At 43.4% G+C, this 13970-nt stretch overlaps 1 protein-coding gene across 1 annotated transcript; it reads right to left on the reverse strand.

The window, feature by feature from the left end:
• Positions 1-739: 739 nt before the first annotated feature.
• c17h10orf90 (chromosome 17 C10orf90 homolog) lies at positions 740-11879 on the reverse strand. Its single transcript, XM_088439512.1, has 12 exons — positions 11737-11879; positions 11088-11658; positions 10138-10204; positions 7414-7484; positions 5230-5479; positions 4502-5149; positions 3552-3698; positions 3233-3357; positions 2873-3047; positions 1525-1573; positions 1351-1450; positions 740-800 (listed from the first exon to the last, which is right to left on the reverse strand). The coding sequence occupies exons 2-12, from the start codon at positions 11607-11609 to the stop codon at positions 762-764; spliced, it is 2193 nt and encodes a 730-aa protein (XP_088295638.1). The 5' UTR covers positions 11610-11658; positions 11737-11879; the 3' UTR covers positions 740-761.
• Between the last annotated feature and the right edge of the window lie 2091 nt (positions 11880-13970).

A 13970-nucleotide genomic window follows, 5' to 3' on the forward strand; every position in this document is an offset into this window, starting at 1 on the left:
TTGCAAAAGAGTCATTAGAACACACTTTAGCAACAGGTGCTTTGTGTTCCAATCTATTTGCTCTCAATTTGAAAAGAAAAAGATCCTGGCCCTGTTACAGCATTGCAAAGCATTAAATTGACTTTTCTGATACTTGTATAAATTAAAATGGCGTTTCTACTTGCAGAAACATATTCATGCACTTTGGCTGAGCCGTGTAATAAATGGGTAGTGTGCGATGGGACAAAGACGCCATTCAAGCCGGCCGCTCTTCATTAAAACGTGGCAACGAGGTCACATTCGGCCATCTTGGCGCTTCATAACTTGGCACTACTGCAAAATGTTTTGGAGCGAGTTTTATTTTTCTTTTTTTTTTCCTTTTTACGTCAATTCAATTGCGTTTTGTGCTGCTATTTCTGATGTGCACAATTTGGCCACTTGAGGAAAGTGTCATTGAGACGTAAGAAGATGCAATATAGAGCTAGTTTCAGAGGATAAAGAATATATACCTGTGAGTATTGTTGTGTGTATATTTGAGTTGCTGCACCATTTGTGGACTAATCTAAATATAAAACACCACAATGTGGATGCTAGTCGTTAGCCTGTTTGGCATTTTATAATGTTTACTGGTCTAGCATTAAAAAATGAATAACTGTACCAACCTCATTGTGATTTGATCATTTTCCATACAACAAATAAATCAATCTTTTGAATAATTATCAATACTTTAATATCACAAATACAGTTAGTTGCATCTGTTGCAATTTCCCCTCAGTTGTCATTCAGCTGTTGCTCCTGTGTAGAATCTGATCCAACAGTTTCTAGAAAAACAGAAACATCTTTAAAAGTCCAATAAGGGCGAGAAATTTGCGAATGTTTCTTGAAAATATTGAAAGCAACTCTCAACACATTCATAACCACTATAATGGACACTTTTGTCCCGCTGAGGACACCATTAGACAAAGTTCACAGTGGAAGGACGGGAAGTGCAGGGCAGGAGGTCAAAACACATAAATATGATTGACTGTTTATGATTCATGAAAGCTGCTGCGACACTAAGCAGACTCGAAAATTAATTACAACCTCGAAAATAGGCGCATTGTTTCGTCGAACAAAAACCGGCTTGTGTGGATTTAAATTTTGACAAATGTGAGGCAACACTACCCTCTAGTGGACAATACTGGTTTCGCGCCGCTACAAAGCAAAAACTTTAGAATGCAAATCAAATACAGTCCTGGATTGGGAAATAGTCAGAAAAAAAGAATTGAAAACAACGAAAATATTAGAACTGTGTCATATCCACAAATAGACAAAAGGGTTGGATAGAAAATACAAAACAAACAACAACAAAAGTGTGCGAAGTTTTGTTACCTTTTTAAAAAGCTCCACCCGCTGTCTATTGGTCAAACAGGCCTCCTTCTTCTTTTTCTTCTTCTCTTCCTCTTTTCGCTTTTTCGCGTCTATTAAGGGCCTGGCATAAAGAAAAACATTTTGCTCGATATAATATTTCTTCATATTTAACGCGTAGTCACACACATGACTGACCGATTTATTTTGAGTTCCTTGGCGCCTTCTCTGGATTTCAGTAGATTATCTAGAAATCACAAAAAAACGTGTATGTATTCATAGTGTGATGTTTTACAATAAAAACATCTTTAAATAGTCATGTTGCGTATTCTAGAAAACTACTGTTGAAATGCATGAAACTTTTTTTTTCCACATTGAAATCGTTAGGTTGTAGTATTCTACTATGGCCGCAAGAGGGCAGCATGCGCATTTTCACTGGAAATGCTTAGCAGCGCCTCAATGTTTTCTTGTATAAAAATAAACAATATGTGAATTATATAAAAACAGGTAAACGCATGATGTTTCTTTTTTTTCAGATAACCTCAAACCATTTTCACTAAGGAAGGAAGAGAATAATTGAACACCGTAGCATGAAGAACAAGGTATGTTTAACAAAATTATGCTTTTCTTTATAACCGTTTCACACATAAATATTATTTATTATTATTATTATTATTTATTATATATTATTACATATATAGTTACTAGCAGGATTACACAAAAAATATTTTCTAAAATTATGGGATAACCACACATGATTTCGAATGAAAAAAAAATGAGGTTTTGATTCTTCTGGATAAACACACATCCCTCCGGGTCAAATTGACCCAGATATTTATTATTATTCCAGAGAAACAAAGGTAGCACACCTGTATAAATGAAGTATTTACTTTGTTATTTTGTGAGTGGGTTCCACACCCCAAAGAAAATACCAAAAAAAAAAACTGAGTTTTTGACCCTTGGATAAACACGCAGTCCTCCGGGTCAAATTGACCCAGATATTTATTATTATTCCAGAGAAACAAAGGTAACACACGTCTAAAATTAAGTATTTACTTTGTTACTTTGTGAGTGGGTTCCACACCCCAAAGAAAATACCAAAAAAAAAAACTGAGTTTTTGACCCTTGGATAAACACGCAGTCCTCCGGGTCAAATTGACCCAGATATTTATTATTATTCCAGAGAAACAAAGGTAACACACGTCTAAAATTAAGTATTTACTTTGTTACTTTGTGAGTGGGTTCCACACCCCAAAGAAAATACCAAAAAAAAAATGGAGTTTTTGACCCTTGGATAAACACGCAGCCCTCCGGGTCATATTGACCCAGAGACATTGTTGCCCTTCTTTCAAAATGAACATAAATCAATGTTTAAAGCAACATAGTAAATTTGGATTTTACACATTCAAGACACATTTGGGTGGCTAAATACGCCCCGGGTCAAAGTGACCCAGGGATTTTATTGCTGTTCCTTGCAGACAAAAGTGAATGAGCCATTAAGTGTTCATCAACGTTGATTTTGAGGACAATTTACAAGTGGTCTTACCATTTGCGGGGCGGGCGTGTTGTTGAGGTCCCCGTTGTGGGCGAGCGGTGAAGCTTTGACTTTGGGGGCCCCCGCTTGCGGAGCCTTCCCTTCTCTCCTGGGCCCTCCTCTCCATCTTGCGCACGCGCTCCCGCGAGCGAGCGATGAAGCTCGGTTTGGACTTCCGCAGCGCTTCCTGCACGCAACCACGTCATACTTTTGTCCTTGTGGGAAAACAAAAATGCCGGGGGACGCAGTCCACAGAGGACCCCTGAAAATCTAAACCCGCCCAACATTTTTGACCGGCAAAGCCATTCGAGCGCATCGGCAGTTCCACATTACCGCCAAAATGACATTCAACATGTTTTCCGAGTTCGTCACCTGCAGAGAAATAGCGCGCCGCGGTTTTTCCAGGTCGGGAGCGCCCGTCGCCGATCGATGGCGGGGCCCGTCCCGGTCGGGGACGCGGCCCTCGGCGTTTGCGCCAGCTCCCCCGTCTCCCGCCGCTGCGGATCCAGAGACAACGGCATTGTCGTCACTTTCGTCGGAGGACAATTCAATCAAAGGCGGCGGCTGCGGAAGGGAAAGCGCCGCGCTTGCAACATTTGCGCTCATTGTGACCTAGATCGATGTTTAATAAGGGGGCGGGAGGGGGGGGGGGGGGGGGGGGATGATTGCATTTGAAGAGTAATAATCGCACCTGAATTTCCCCGGGGGGAGGCGGCGGAATCCCCCTCCGATCGGCAGGGTGATGCTGTCTTCTTACTCAGCTGCCTTTGAAGTTTGATGTTTGCGATGATGGCGGCCGCGTTTAACGCCAGGACCTCCTCTGGAGACTGGTGAGGCTCTACATTGCAAGGAAATTCAAATCGAATAAAATCTTTCAGCTACTTTGTGGCCATTTTTGGCCTTTTTTAATTTTTTATTTATTTTAATCATCCATCCCTTAACTAATAGGACCCAAAATGGTCCAAATCTTGCATAAGGTCATTTTCTTTCACATCATTCTAGCAGAAACGGCACACTCCGGACTATTGTGATGACTAAGTGCTCGCTGAACATTGAACTTTCACATCAGGGTGAAATTTCAGCTCCTAAATGTCTTCTTTTTAGCTGCCTTTTTTTGCCAAATTTAAACTAACTTCAGTTACTCGTTTGTCATTAGTTATAAAATATCAACTTCCGTACGACATTTTTAATTCTTCAAATTCCGCTTTGTTTGCATAATGGGCCAAATGATACAATATGTCTCCCTTGCGTCGGGCTGCTTTTTAGCCACAGCTGACGACACCACCAAAGACGATTTATTCAGTGCGCGTCGTCAACGAGCAGCACGCTGGCTCCGTTTGCATAATCAAACAGATTTGTTAGCGCGAGGACGTCATGCTGACTAACGAGGACGCCGGCCGGGACCTTCGCATCGCAATGTTTGGATTTTGTAAAATGACATGAGGGAGAGCTATTGTTGGTCAGTTAAGGACGCTCGGATTTCCGCTTGTGCTCCAAGCGGGAGCGATGCATCGGCTAGAACGGATTCATAATGTTGGCTAAAAACAACAACAAAAAAATTACAACCAAGTTGGGTCAGTCCATTTTTGAACCAATTATGGATCAGTCCTTTTTCGACCCGATTATGGATGTCCAACCTACCCGGCGTTTGAATGAGGGTGAGGCATGGAGTGGAGCTCCACCTGGTGGTAAACGCCCCCTGCTGGTCGTTCTTCGCTGCTTCCCGAAAGGTCTCCCGAGGGAGCCCCAAGCTCAATTTCCTGACGGCCGCTCTCTTGGGTTCCTGCCCAGGGAGCTCAGCGGAAACCGGCTTACCATTTTGCACCGGAGGTCCAACTAGGATGGACGCCCGCGTCCCATTTTCCTTTCCCGGGCCGTAGATCCTCTCCTGATGCTGGGTCACTTTGATGATGGCGGCTTTTTTGGGGGGGATCCATGGCGCGGAGCTGACGGTCGTCCTCTGCTCGGTCACTTTGACGATGGTGGCCCTCCTGGGGTCCATGGGCTCGGGGGTCCGGTCGGACGCGGCGAAACTGGCCGAGCGACCCACTTTGCGGCTGGAGATGGTGATGGATGAGAAGCCCACTTTAGCGCGAGGGATGAGGGTGGTGGGCGTGGACGTGGTCTGGATGTGAGACCCTTCCAAGCTGTGGCGTCGGTACGGCTGGAGGGGGGGCGTCAGGGGCGGACCGCCACTCGCCCTTTGCCGGGGATGGGGCACCTCAGGAAAGGTTTCTGGAGGTCTACGTTGTGGCGGTTCTTCAATTCTGCTTGGTTCCTCATGGGAGTCTAAGTACAGAACCAAAGTTGCCCTTAATCACTGTTTCTTACATTTTCGAAAATGTGGAACCAGAACGCTGTCTACATACCAGGAGAACCGTAGGCCCCGTGTTGCACAAATTTAGCGAAAGTTCTCAGAGGACTCTGTGAAGGCTCTACCGCTCCGGTTTTTCTAAGCAGAGGAGATGCCCTATGCGGGTCACAGTGGATCTCCGTCTTGGGTTGACCCAATCGAGTGTCTGCGCCTGACAGCCTGTGACTGTTCCAGCCTCTTCTCAGTACTTTCCAGATTCCAGGCTTCTTCTGCTCATTAGCAGGATAGCTTTGTTTGTCAGACGCCTGGAGATGAGATTGGGGGTATGAGGAGTCAGCTTCAGCCTTGACTCCCCCCTAACCAACATATTTTTGGGGGAAGAAAACAATTTGAACATTTTCCAATTCATTTGCTCTTAATTTGAAGAGCACAATGTACTGTTCCTGTCAGGGCATTAAAACGGTTACATTTAATTTGGGCCAAAAATAACCCAATTCAGGTCAAAATTAGACAGTAAAAATAGTTGTAATTGACCAATGCTTTCCTTGGGTTAGCTTAACCAAATTTTTTGAGTTGCTTTGCACATAATGATCCAATGTTTGGAAGAGTTGTATTGTGCAGAATGTCAGAAAGTGTACTTTTTCCCTATTAACTCCCTTGCCCACTAAACAACACATTTTTGAAGGAAAAAAAACTTTCAAATATGTTCCAATAAATTTGCTCTTAATTTGAAAAGAATAAAATGTAATATTCCTGTCAGTGCAGTACTTATGTTACATTTCGATTTGGGCCAAAAATAACAAAATTGGGTAAAAAAAATGAACCAGTTTAAGTAAAATTTTTGTGTTGGTTTGTTTTACACAATCCAATTTTTGGGAGGGCTGCACTGTGCAAAGCAAGCCATCAAGTGGATCATGTTGACCTATGTAATGGATCAGTCCATTTTTGAGACAGTAGAATGTACTTATTACTTCTAAAACGCCCCACACTCTAATGGACTTTTGTTTTGAAGGGGAAAAAAAAACAAACACTTCAAACATCTTCCAATTAATTTGCTCTTAGCTTGAAAAATGCACTGTTCCAGTCAGGACATTAAAAAACATGACAGGAGTTTCGCTGAGACTTGCAGAAACCCCGTTCCAATTTCCACTCGTACCCCCATTGGAGAAGCGCTGTTTTAATGGATTAAGCGTGAGGTCTTGCGAGTGTGACCGGGTTTTTAAATAGCGGGTCAGCTGCCTCGACTCGCTTTCCTTGGGGGGGTCTTTCTGTTCCTTCCGCAGTCAGATGACTCTGGGCTGGACACGGTCAATGCGCCGGCAGCCACGCACGCGCCGCCGGGCCCGTGACGTCTGCGACGTCTCCTTCCGGAATGACAATGAGACTCCAACCTCCATAAAGAGGCCCCCAAGCAAAAAAAAAAAAAGTGTCTTCTGATGCCATACATCAAGCGCCAAAGACATAATGATGCACTGCATTACAGGTGCTATTTCATATTTGTGTCCCACTTGTGACGAGAATGTTCTCAAAAACTAATGCACTAGTTTGCATGGCTGGCATCGAAATCTCTATACAGCGCTTTAAATGGCTTCTAGAATTTCAAAATGCTGTATTTTACACACATAAAATCAGTTGTCAAACTCCAGTCCTCGAGGGCCGGTATTCTGCATGTTTTCCAGGTGTTTCTCCCCAACACACCTGATTTAAATGTTCCGGTTATTAGCAAGCTAAGCAGGAGCTTGAAAATCATTAGAATCATTTGGATCAGGTGTGTTTGAGAGAGTAACTTCAAAGATATACAGGAAACCAGCCCTCAAGGATTGGATTTTTAATGTTTATGCTCCAATTTTGAAGCAATTTATATGGGGACAAGGCGCAAAAAACAATGCATGACTTAGGCCAGGTTAACCCTGTCAATTTGTGTCAACTTGTAAAAATAACGACCCATTTGTGTGTGTGTGTGTGTGTGTGTGTGGGGGGGGGTTCTTGTGCAAAACAAGCATGAAATTTTTTCATATTGACGCAACTATTGGAACGGGACATTTTTTGGAATTCAAGTCTACTTTCTTACGTATAAAACACAATGTATGATTTAGGGGGTCCTGAAAAGCATAGTTTTGGGAGCACTTCTGATATTTTAATGTCTATCGGACGACGATGTTGTCTTGTCGTTTCGCACAAAAACTAAACAAAAACTAAAAAGTGCGCACGTGCGCACACACGCACGTGTGTCTGGTACCTGTTTGATGACGGGAGGTGAGCGCTCGGGAGCCTGCCACGTCCTGCGCTGACTCCTCGCCGCTTGGCCATCTACGGCAAAATGTAGCAAGGCAAAACAAGCCGTCACCACATGTACTCTTCCCAGTCTGTCTTACGCGCACACACACGGGCACACACACGTGTTTGGCGTCCCTCACACTCGCACCGACATTGTTGACACTGTCAATAATGCATGATCCCGATGGAAAATGAATGCAGAAGGGGCACTCTTGAGGGTAGCGTTTCTCACACTGGCGTGCGAGCAACTGGCTGGGTTGGCGATAAAGTGTTAGCAAGACGTTTGAAAAAGTAGCCAATTAAAATCTGCACATAAATCTCACATGGATAAATGGGGGGAAAGAGCCGTATACACCCTTTTGTGGTATTTTATCCCAACCTTTGATCTTTACATCTAAGGCATTTCACGTGAAAGGGAAAGCATTGAAAGAAGTCACTAGGGAGCTGAAATTTCACCCGGATGGTGACAATCCGTCAAAGTGTGACATTCACGATTCAAGAGTTTTATGTTTATATGCATATTAACACTACTCAATGATTTTTTTTATTCTTTTCATTTCCACAAGCAGACTAACATTCCACACAATAGAGCAAATAATAAAGTAGGCAATAAAAACAGTAATAACATGGCATGAGCGCTACCACGTGTGTGCCAAATTTAGGATAAAATACTGCGAGAATGATCTAGGGAAAAAAAGACCTAAAAATGGTCAAAATAACGCACAAGAGTTAAATTATATATCCATAAATACAGAATTAATCACAATGGCCTATTTAGACTAATGTGGGTGTATAGAACAGAACTTTGGGGTTGACTTCTCCTTAAATATTTATATTCATCTTTTATTCATTTTTCTTGAAAATAGACTTCTTTTTGTAAATCTCTGGTATTTGGGGCTACACGTTATCGTCATAATACATACTCATTCACAGCAATTGACGTGAAAGATCAATTTGATCAACTTGACGACTATAGCCGTCAATGGCAGTGAAGTGTGTCAGTTCTTGGAAGAAAAAAAAACACCCCTAGAAGTAGGTAGAGTCCATGGACCCAAAATTAAAAAAAATACTTCTGCTGTTGCCATGGCGACGGGGCGGGGCTAACCCCCGCATCCCCGCCTGGCCCGCGAACGCTTTGGAGATGATCGGCAGCCGTTCTCATTTCCGCAGGAGACAAGTTTTGAAAATGGCCCCACTTTTTGCAAAATGTGATTGCAGCAAGAAAAAACACAAATAATGTGTTTTCACAGATGCTGCCTCGCCGCATTCCATCTGATTCACCCCATGTCTCATTTGTGTCTCGGCAACAAAACAACACCCAAAAAAAGGGGGGCGGGGGGCAGTAGGCTAATTTGTGTCCCCTGAATAATCTCGTCCTGCCTCCGGCGACGTTAGCTGCCGTCCTCCCAATGTAGTGCTCATGCTGATGGCCTGTTAAGCGTTAGCTAAAGTGAAAATTGGCCGGCAAAGAGGAAGCCCTGTCCTTTTTGGCTTCGTTCGCTCAGTACCATCAGGCCATTTCAACTTTTGATGGCCGAACACCCAAAGGCATTGTTCAAAGTGCTCATTCGGGTTAATGTTTTTGATGTGTTTTGACAAAAACAGGCTTATGCCGCAGAGATGCCTTTTAAGTTATAGACGAACAAACGGATTTTCAACGCATAATCTGCAGATGTCAAATTCAGCCTATGTCGGGCTCATTTACTGCCATTGAAAATTGGAAATATTGTCCATTTTGGACATATTGCAAAGCCAACATTTGAACCTGCGTTTTCCCCAATTTTTGCATTCATCCTTTCAACTGCAACTTGCGAACAGGGTGCAATAGCAGTTTTTGCGTTGACACCCCAAAACCACCAGGGGGCGCTAGCATTTGCTAGCCTTTCAATGACTTCGTTAAGCGGGTTAGCCTGACTCGTACTTGACAAAAAGCTAAAATCCACAAACTAAATGTTGCAAGAAAGTGAGTGTGCGTGCTTTACATTTTTGGAAAATGTGCTAAATGCAATTAAAAGTTGTCATGTCTTACGATTCCACGTCAAGAACTATGTGCATATGCTTTTCCTCTTTCAGGGCTAAAGTAAGCAGCGCCGGGTCATAATCAGATGGCAACGCAGTTCATATGACAGACGGGCCGACGTTGTGTACGTAATCGAGTAGTTTTGAGAAGGCAAATCCTGTGATTGACCCGACTATTGATTATCTTTCGGCTTCTTTCAACTGCGCTTATATGCGCGTTTCCAGCTGCGGAGGATGGATCGCTTTGATTCCCGCAAGCGGCTCTGGGGTCTGGACGGGATAATCGATGCCTAAACAAGGACGGGGTTGGGGGATCACACCTGGGATAAAAGTGAGCCAGCGCTCGAAGATTAGCGGGGCGGGGGACGGCTCCCTCTCCAATCAGTCTACATCTCGTCTTATCTTGGGCCTCTATCCCTTTTTCTCACTTTTTCCAGGCTAATAGAGGCTCTTTGCCATCAAGTACAATCCCGCCAGAGTGGCGGCAGCTGCTCTCCAAATGAACTTTATTATTTTTCATCATCCAGTCCGGTTGGTCCGGAGTATTACTGAAAAGAGGCGGCCATCAATCTTCTGATGACGCGGATAACCTGCGTGCTAGCTCGGCCTCGAAATACCTCGCGCTTTCAGATGCGGCTAACGTGCGGAACTCGGGACCAGCGCAAACCTTGGTGCAGGCTGACTGTTCCTCGACTCTTCAGAATCGTCGGCGTGATGGGCTGCTTCAGTTTTACCTGGGAAGAAATTGTCGTGGGGTGTTAGAATCCAAAAATGGACCTTGGTGGAGGTAAACATCCGTAGGGTTATACCCGAATTGTTTTCCGAGAGCAGAATAAGTCAATGCTCATTAAAGCTCTGTGACTGCCTGAGTAATGCTCCTAAGGACTTTGCCGCACATGACCTATCTTTTTCTCAGGACCACAAACTCAAACTCTCATGCTTGTTGTAAACCTTTAGAAATAATGCACAGTAAAGCTCTTATCAAAAGGATGCGATGCCGCCATGGGCCTTTGACACTTCATGACTAAAAGCTCTCTGTGGCATTCTCTCTCTCTCTTTTTTTAAAGTCTCCACTTTGTAGTTTTACCTTGAGATTTGAAGACCGAAGAGTCACAAAGCCCTAGATTACAGTGGCAAATCCTTGGGAAAAGCGGAGCTGAGTCCTTACAAAGATGTGCGTAAAAAGACGGTTTAGTAATACTCTTGAATCAAGGTAGCTCCAACCGCCACAAAGACTGTTTTACATAGCCAGAAACTGGTGAACTGCAATCCTATTCGGACAGTCCACGGTCAGAAACATGGCTACCTTTCTCTCAGCAAAATTGGACAAATTATCGGACTGATCTAATTGTACTTTTGCACGGACCAAAAACGTGCAGGTACGTTCCCAAGTCAAGGGTACAGACATAGAAACTATCTGGGTAAATGTTGTCTTTGAGAGTTACAGAAAACCTCGACACCTAACCGCAACAAACCCCACCCAGAACATAACAGTTTTGGACTTGTCTAGAGCTTGATACTCTCTAGTCTCGATCGCGATTCGTGAGGTCTTGACTTCAACATTAGGTGTGATGACACTGGAGAAAAAGGGCTATGGAAGCTTTGATTCAGTCTTACCTGGACCGCGGGGTGTGGCGAAACAATTTGTCTTTGGTCCTGCGAATCCTCCGCCTTCATCACGCGTCTTTGAATGGGAAGCCACCCGGTTTTCACCGGCGCGACATAACTGAGTTGGGACTGCTCCTTCTTTGGCGTCTGTGAGATATGAACCCTTTCCAGACTCCCCCTGCGCCCCACGGGGACAAAGAACTCACTTTGCAGGGACTCCCGGCTGCCCGGACAACTCCCCGTCATGTTACCGTAGGAGGACGAGACCCCGCTGAAGGAGGGGGTCCTGTACGGTCTCCAGTTCCGATCGCTCGCTTCTCTATCGGCCCGGTCGCCGTCGCCCTGCATTCTCTGAAGTTGCTGAATCCAACCGTCCAGCTGTCTGCCCTCGACGGCGCTGTGAGGCCGAGGGGTCCGGGGAGACCCGCGGGAGAAGCTGCCCCCCTTGGAGCTCCGGGTCTCCCAGCGGGACTCATCTCCGGATCCCCTCCAGCCCGTCGGCGGGTGAGCAGCTGGTCTTCGGAGACTCATCCCACCTCCGGCGGCTCGGGTAACCACTTGGCGGATCTCCGGTTTCAGGCTGCGATCAAAGACGTTTACACCGGAGGACACTCTTGATCAAGCCGACCCCGTGTCAACCGCGGATACCGATACTTACCGAAAATGGGCCCTCCTGACTTTGGATGTTCCGTGTACATAGTCTTCAACAAACGAGGTGCCACAGGGCGCTGTCTCCAGTCATGGAATGTAGCAGTGTGAGGGATGCTCAGCCTAACAAAAGACTTACTGAGCACAAGGGAGGGAGACTGGAAGATACAAGAAGGGGGGCAGTTTCAGCAAAAAAAAACAAACGCTTGTTGATTGTAGAACAAACCAAAAGACTTCTTTTTTTTTAACTTTTTTTCAATCGTCAAAATGTGGTGCCATAGAGCGTTTGAGTAGACGGATGCCGTATTAAGATAACATCTCTGGTAGGAATATCAATGTCATTTGGGGACTTCTTAGAGCAAAATAAAGCTCGCACCCACCCCTCTTCCGTGATCAATCCCCCCATTTGAGCTCGTCCCAGATCTTGTGATCTGCAGATGACGCCGAGACGGGTTTGTCCTGGAGCTTCTGTCTGGACCATGTGACTCTCGCAAAGGCTGGCGGAAGAGTCAACAAGCATATACATGATGATGCATGCCGTCATGTTTGTCTTAAAAAAAAAACCACACACACACAAAAAAAAAAAACTAGAAAATTTGATTTGCTTAATTGAATCTTTGTGTTTCACAAATGACTTTTAAAGTGATTTCGGTTCTCCTTAAATTGCGATAGCGGAACATGGGCGACGAATTTTCAAAACTGCTGGCAGCGGTGAAATAGCTTTTAAGCCTCCTTTTTCACTACGAAGCCTCGGAAAGATGACCAAAATGACCCAACCAAAAAGATCATCTTTTGTTTACATTTCAGAAATCTTGACATATTTGTGTGATGATTGACTTTTGTGTTGAAAGGTGATTCTTAACGTGGGGGCTATTTATTTATTTATTTATTTTCAGGGGGCACTAATGAACGAGATTATTTTTCATGACCCCTCGGGCATGTACAGAAAGTAAATTATTTGTTCCGTGTGGGAAAAATAATAAACAACGATTCCTAGGAACAGAGTAAAACAAGGATTCTCTTGTAGATGTTGGGAAACATCAGGACATACTAAAATTTCTTAAAGGTTTTTACAATAACTTTTAATGCCAGCTACACAGAGTCCACAGATATCAGTAACTCAACAAAACAAACAAATTGGGTTTATATTCATTTGAACAGACATTTTGCGTTAAATGAATAACCCAAGTTGTGGCTGCCACTTTTTGACCTAGTTGACCTGTTTCCAGAATGGGACAGAGCAAATTATTAAGCTTGTTGTTAAAAAACATTTGTCATTGTACGCCATAAACCTAATATAAAAAAACGCCTCTCATTGCCCCAATAACTATGTAACATCAAATAATATAACAGTAAAACAGCCCTAAATTGCCTCTTTTATAGACACGTTCTGTATAGGTTCATTTTATAATGACTTTTGGTGGTATGGGTATACTTTACTGCTTTAATTAATCTCCTCTATTATATTAAGCTCCGTAAAGCTGTAGCCTTTGCATGTTTTGTCTCTTCGCAACAGTGCATAAAGCTTGTATATTGTTTTACGACGAAATAAAATCACCCCAAAAAAAAACATTCGCCATCTGGGGTGTGGGGGAGACGGGAGGTGCATAACTGAGAAGGCCCTCATAAGGTATGAGAGAATAATGTGAGCATAAACACCAAAGCAACGCTAGTGGGGTACCTTAAAACTGGACAGTTTTGTTTTATATGTTTCTAATCAACCAAGAGTAGAAGGTTTTTATGCCTCGTGATCATTGTTGTGAAACTTTAGGCGGTGGTAGAAAATTTCATTGCATTTACAGGATTATTAATTGAAAAAAAAAAATAATGGCCAAAATTAGGCACGTGCTGATTCTGCCTAGTAACAAGTGACAAATTTCAGTATATAAATCCAAGCAATTTTATTACTGGCTTGCTAAAATGTGATTTCATGTCGTGTTTATGATGACGATATATGCTGGTATATGTTAGAACGGACACATTAATGGTTGAATATTGATACGTGTAAATATAAAAACATCACAATATAAACATTACTAAGTTGATTCGAGGCGTCCAAAAAGTCACCACTGCATGTTATAAAATCTGCCTAGTGACAACAAAATCGATTGATACAGTTTTTTAAATTGTACTTTAATTATTATTATTAACAATAATATTCACGTGTAGATTGTAGCCCAAAGCAAATATCATTTGCTCATACGCATCATGTTAAAAACGTAAAAATAGGTTTACAAAATAATA

This window comes from Hippichthys cyanospilos, chromosome 17, assembly GCF_059441005.1.
Source record: "Hippichthys cyanospilos isolate Australia breed blue-spotted pipefish chromosome 17, RoL_Hcya_1.0, whole genome shotgun sequence".
Lineage (NCBI taxonomy): Eukaryota > Metazoa > Chordata > Actinopteri > Syngnathiformes > Syngnathidae > Hippichthys > Hippichthys cyanospilos.

What these genes read in the sequence shown, in the direction of transcription:
- c17h10orf90 (XM_088439512.1), bottom strand. Translation starts at nt 11,609, where the DNA reads ATGAGTCTCCGAAGACCAGCTGCTCACCCGCCGACGGGCTGGAGGGGA. An exon ending in GGCGCGCTATTTCTCTGCAG is followed by an intron (nt 3,048 to 3,232) that starts GTGACGAACTCG and finishes GGTTGCGTGCAG; the next exon opens with GAAGCGCTGCGGAAGTCCAA. An exon ending in AAGGAACTCAAAATAAATCG is followed by an intron (nt 1,451 to 1,524) that starts GTCAGTCATGTG and finishes TCTTTATGCCAG; the next exon opens with GCCCTTAATAGACGCGAAAA.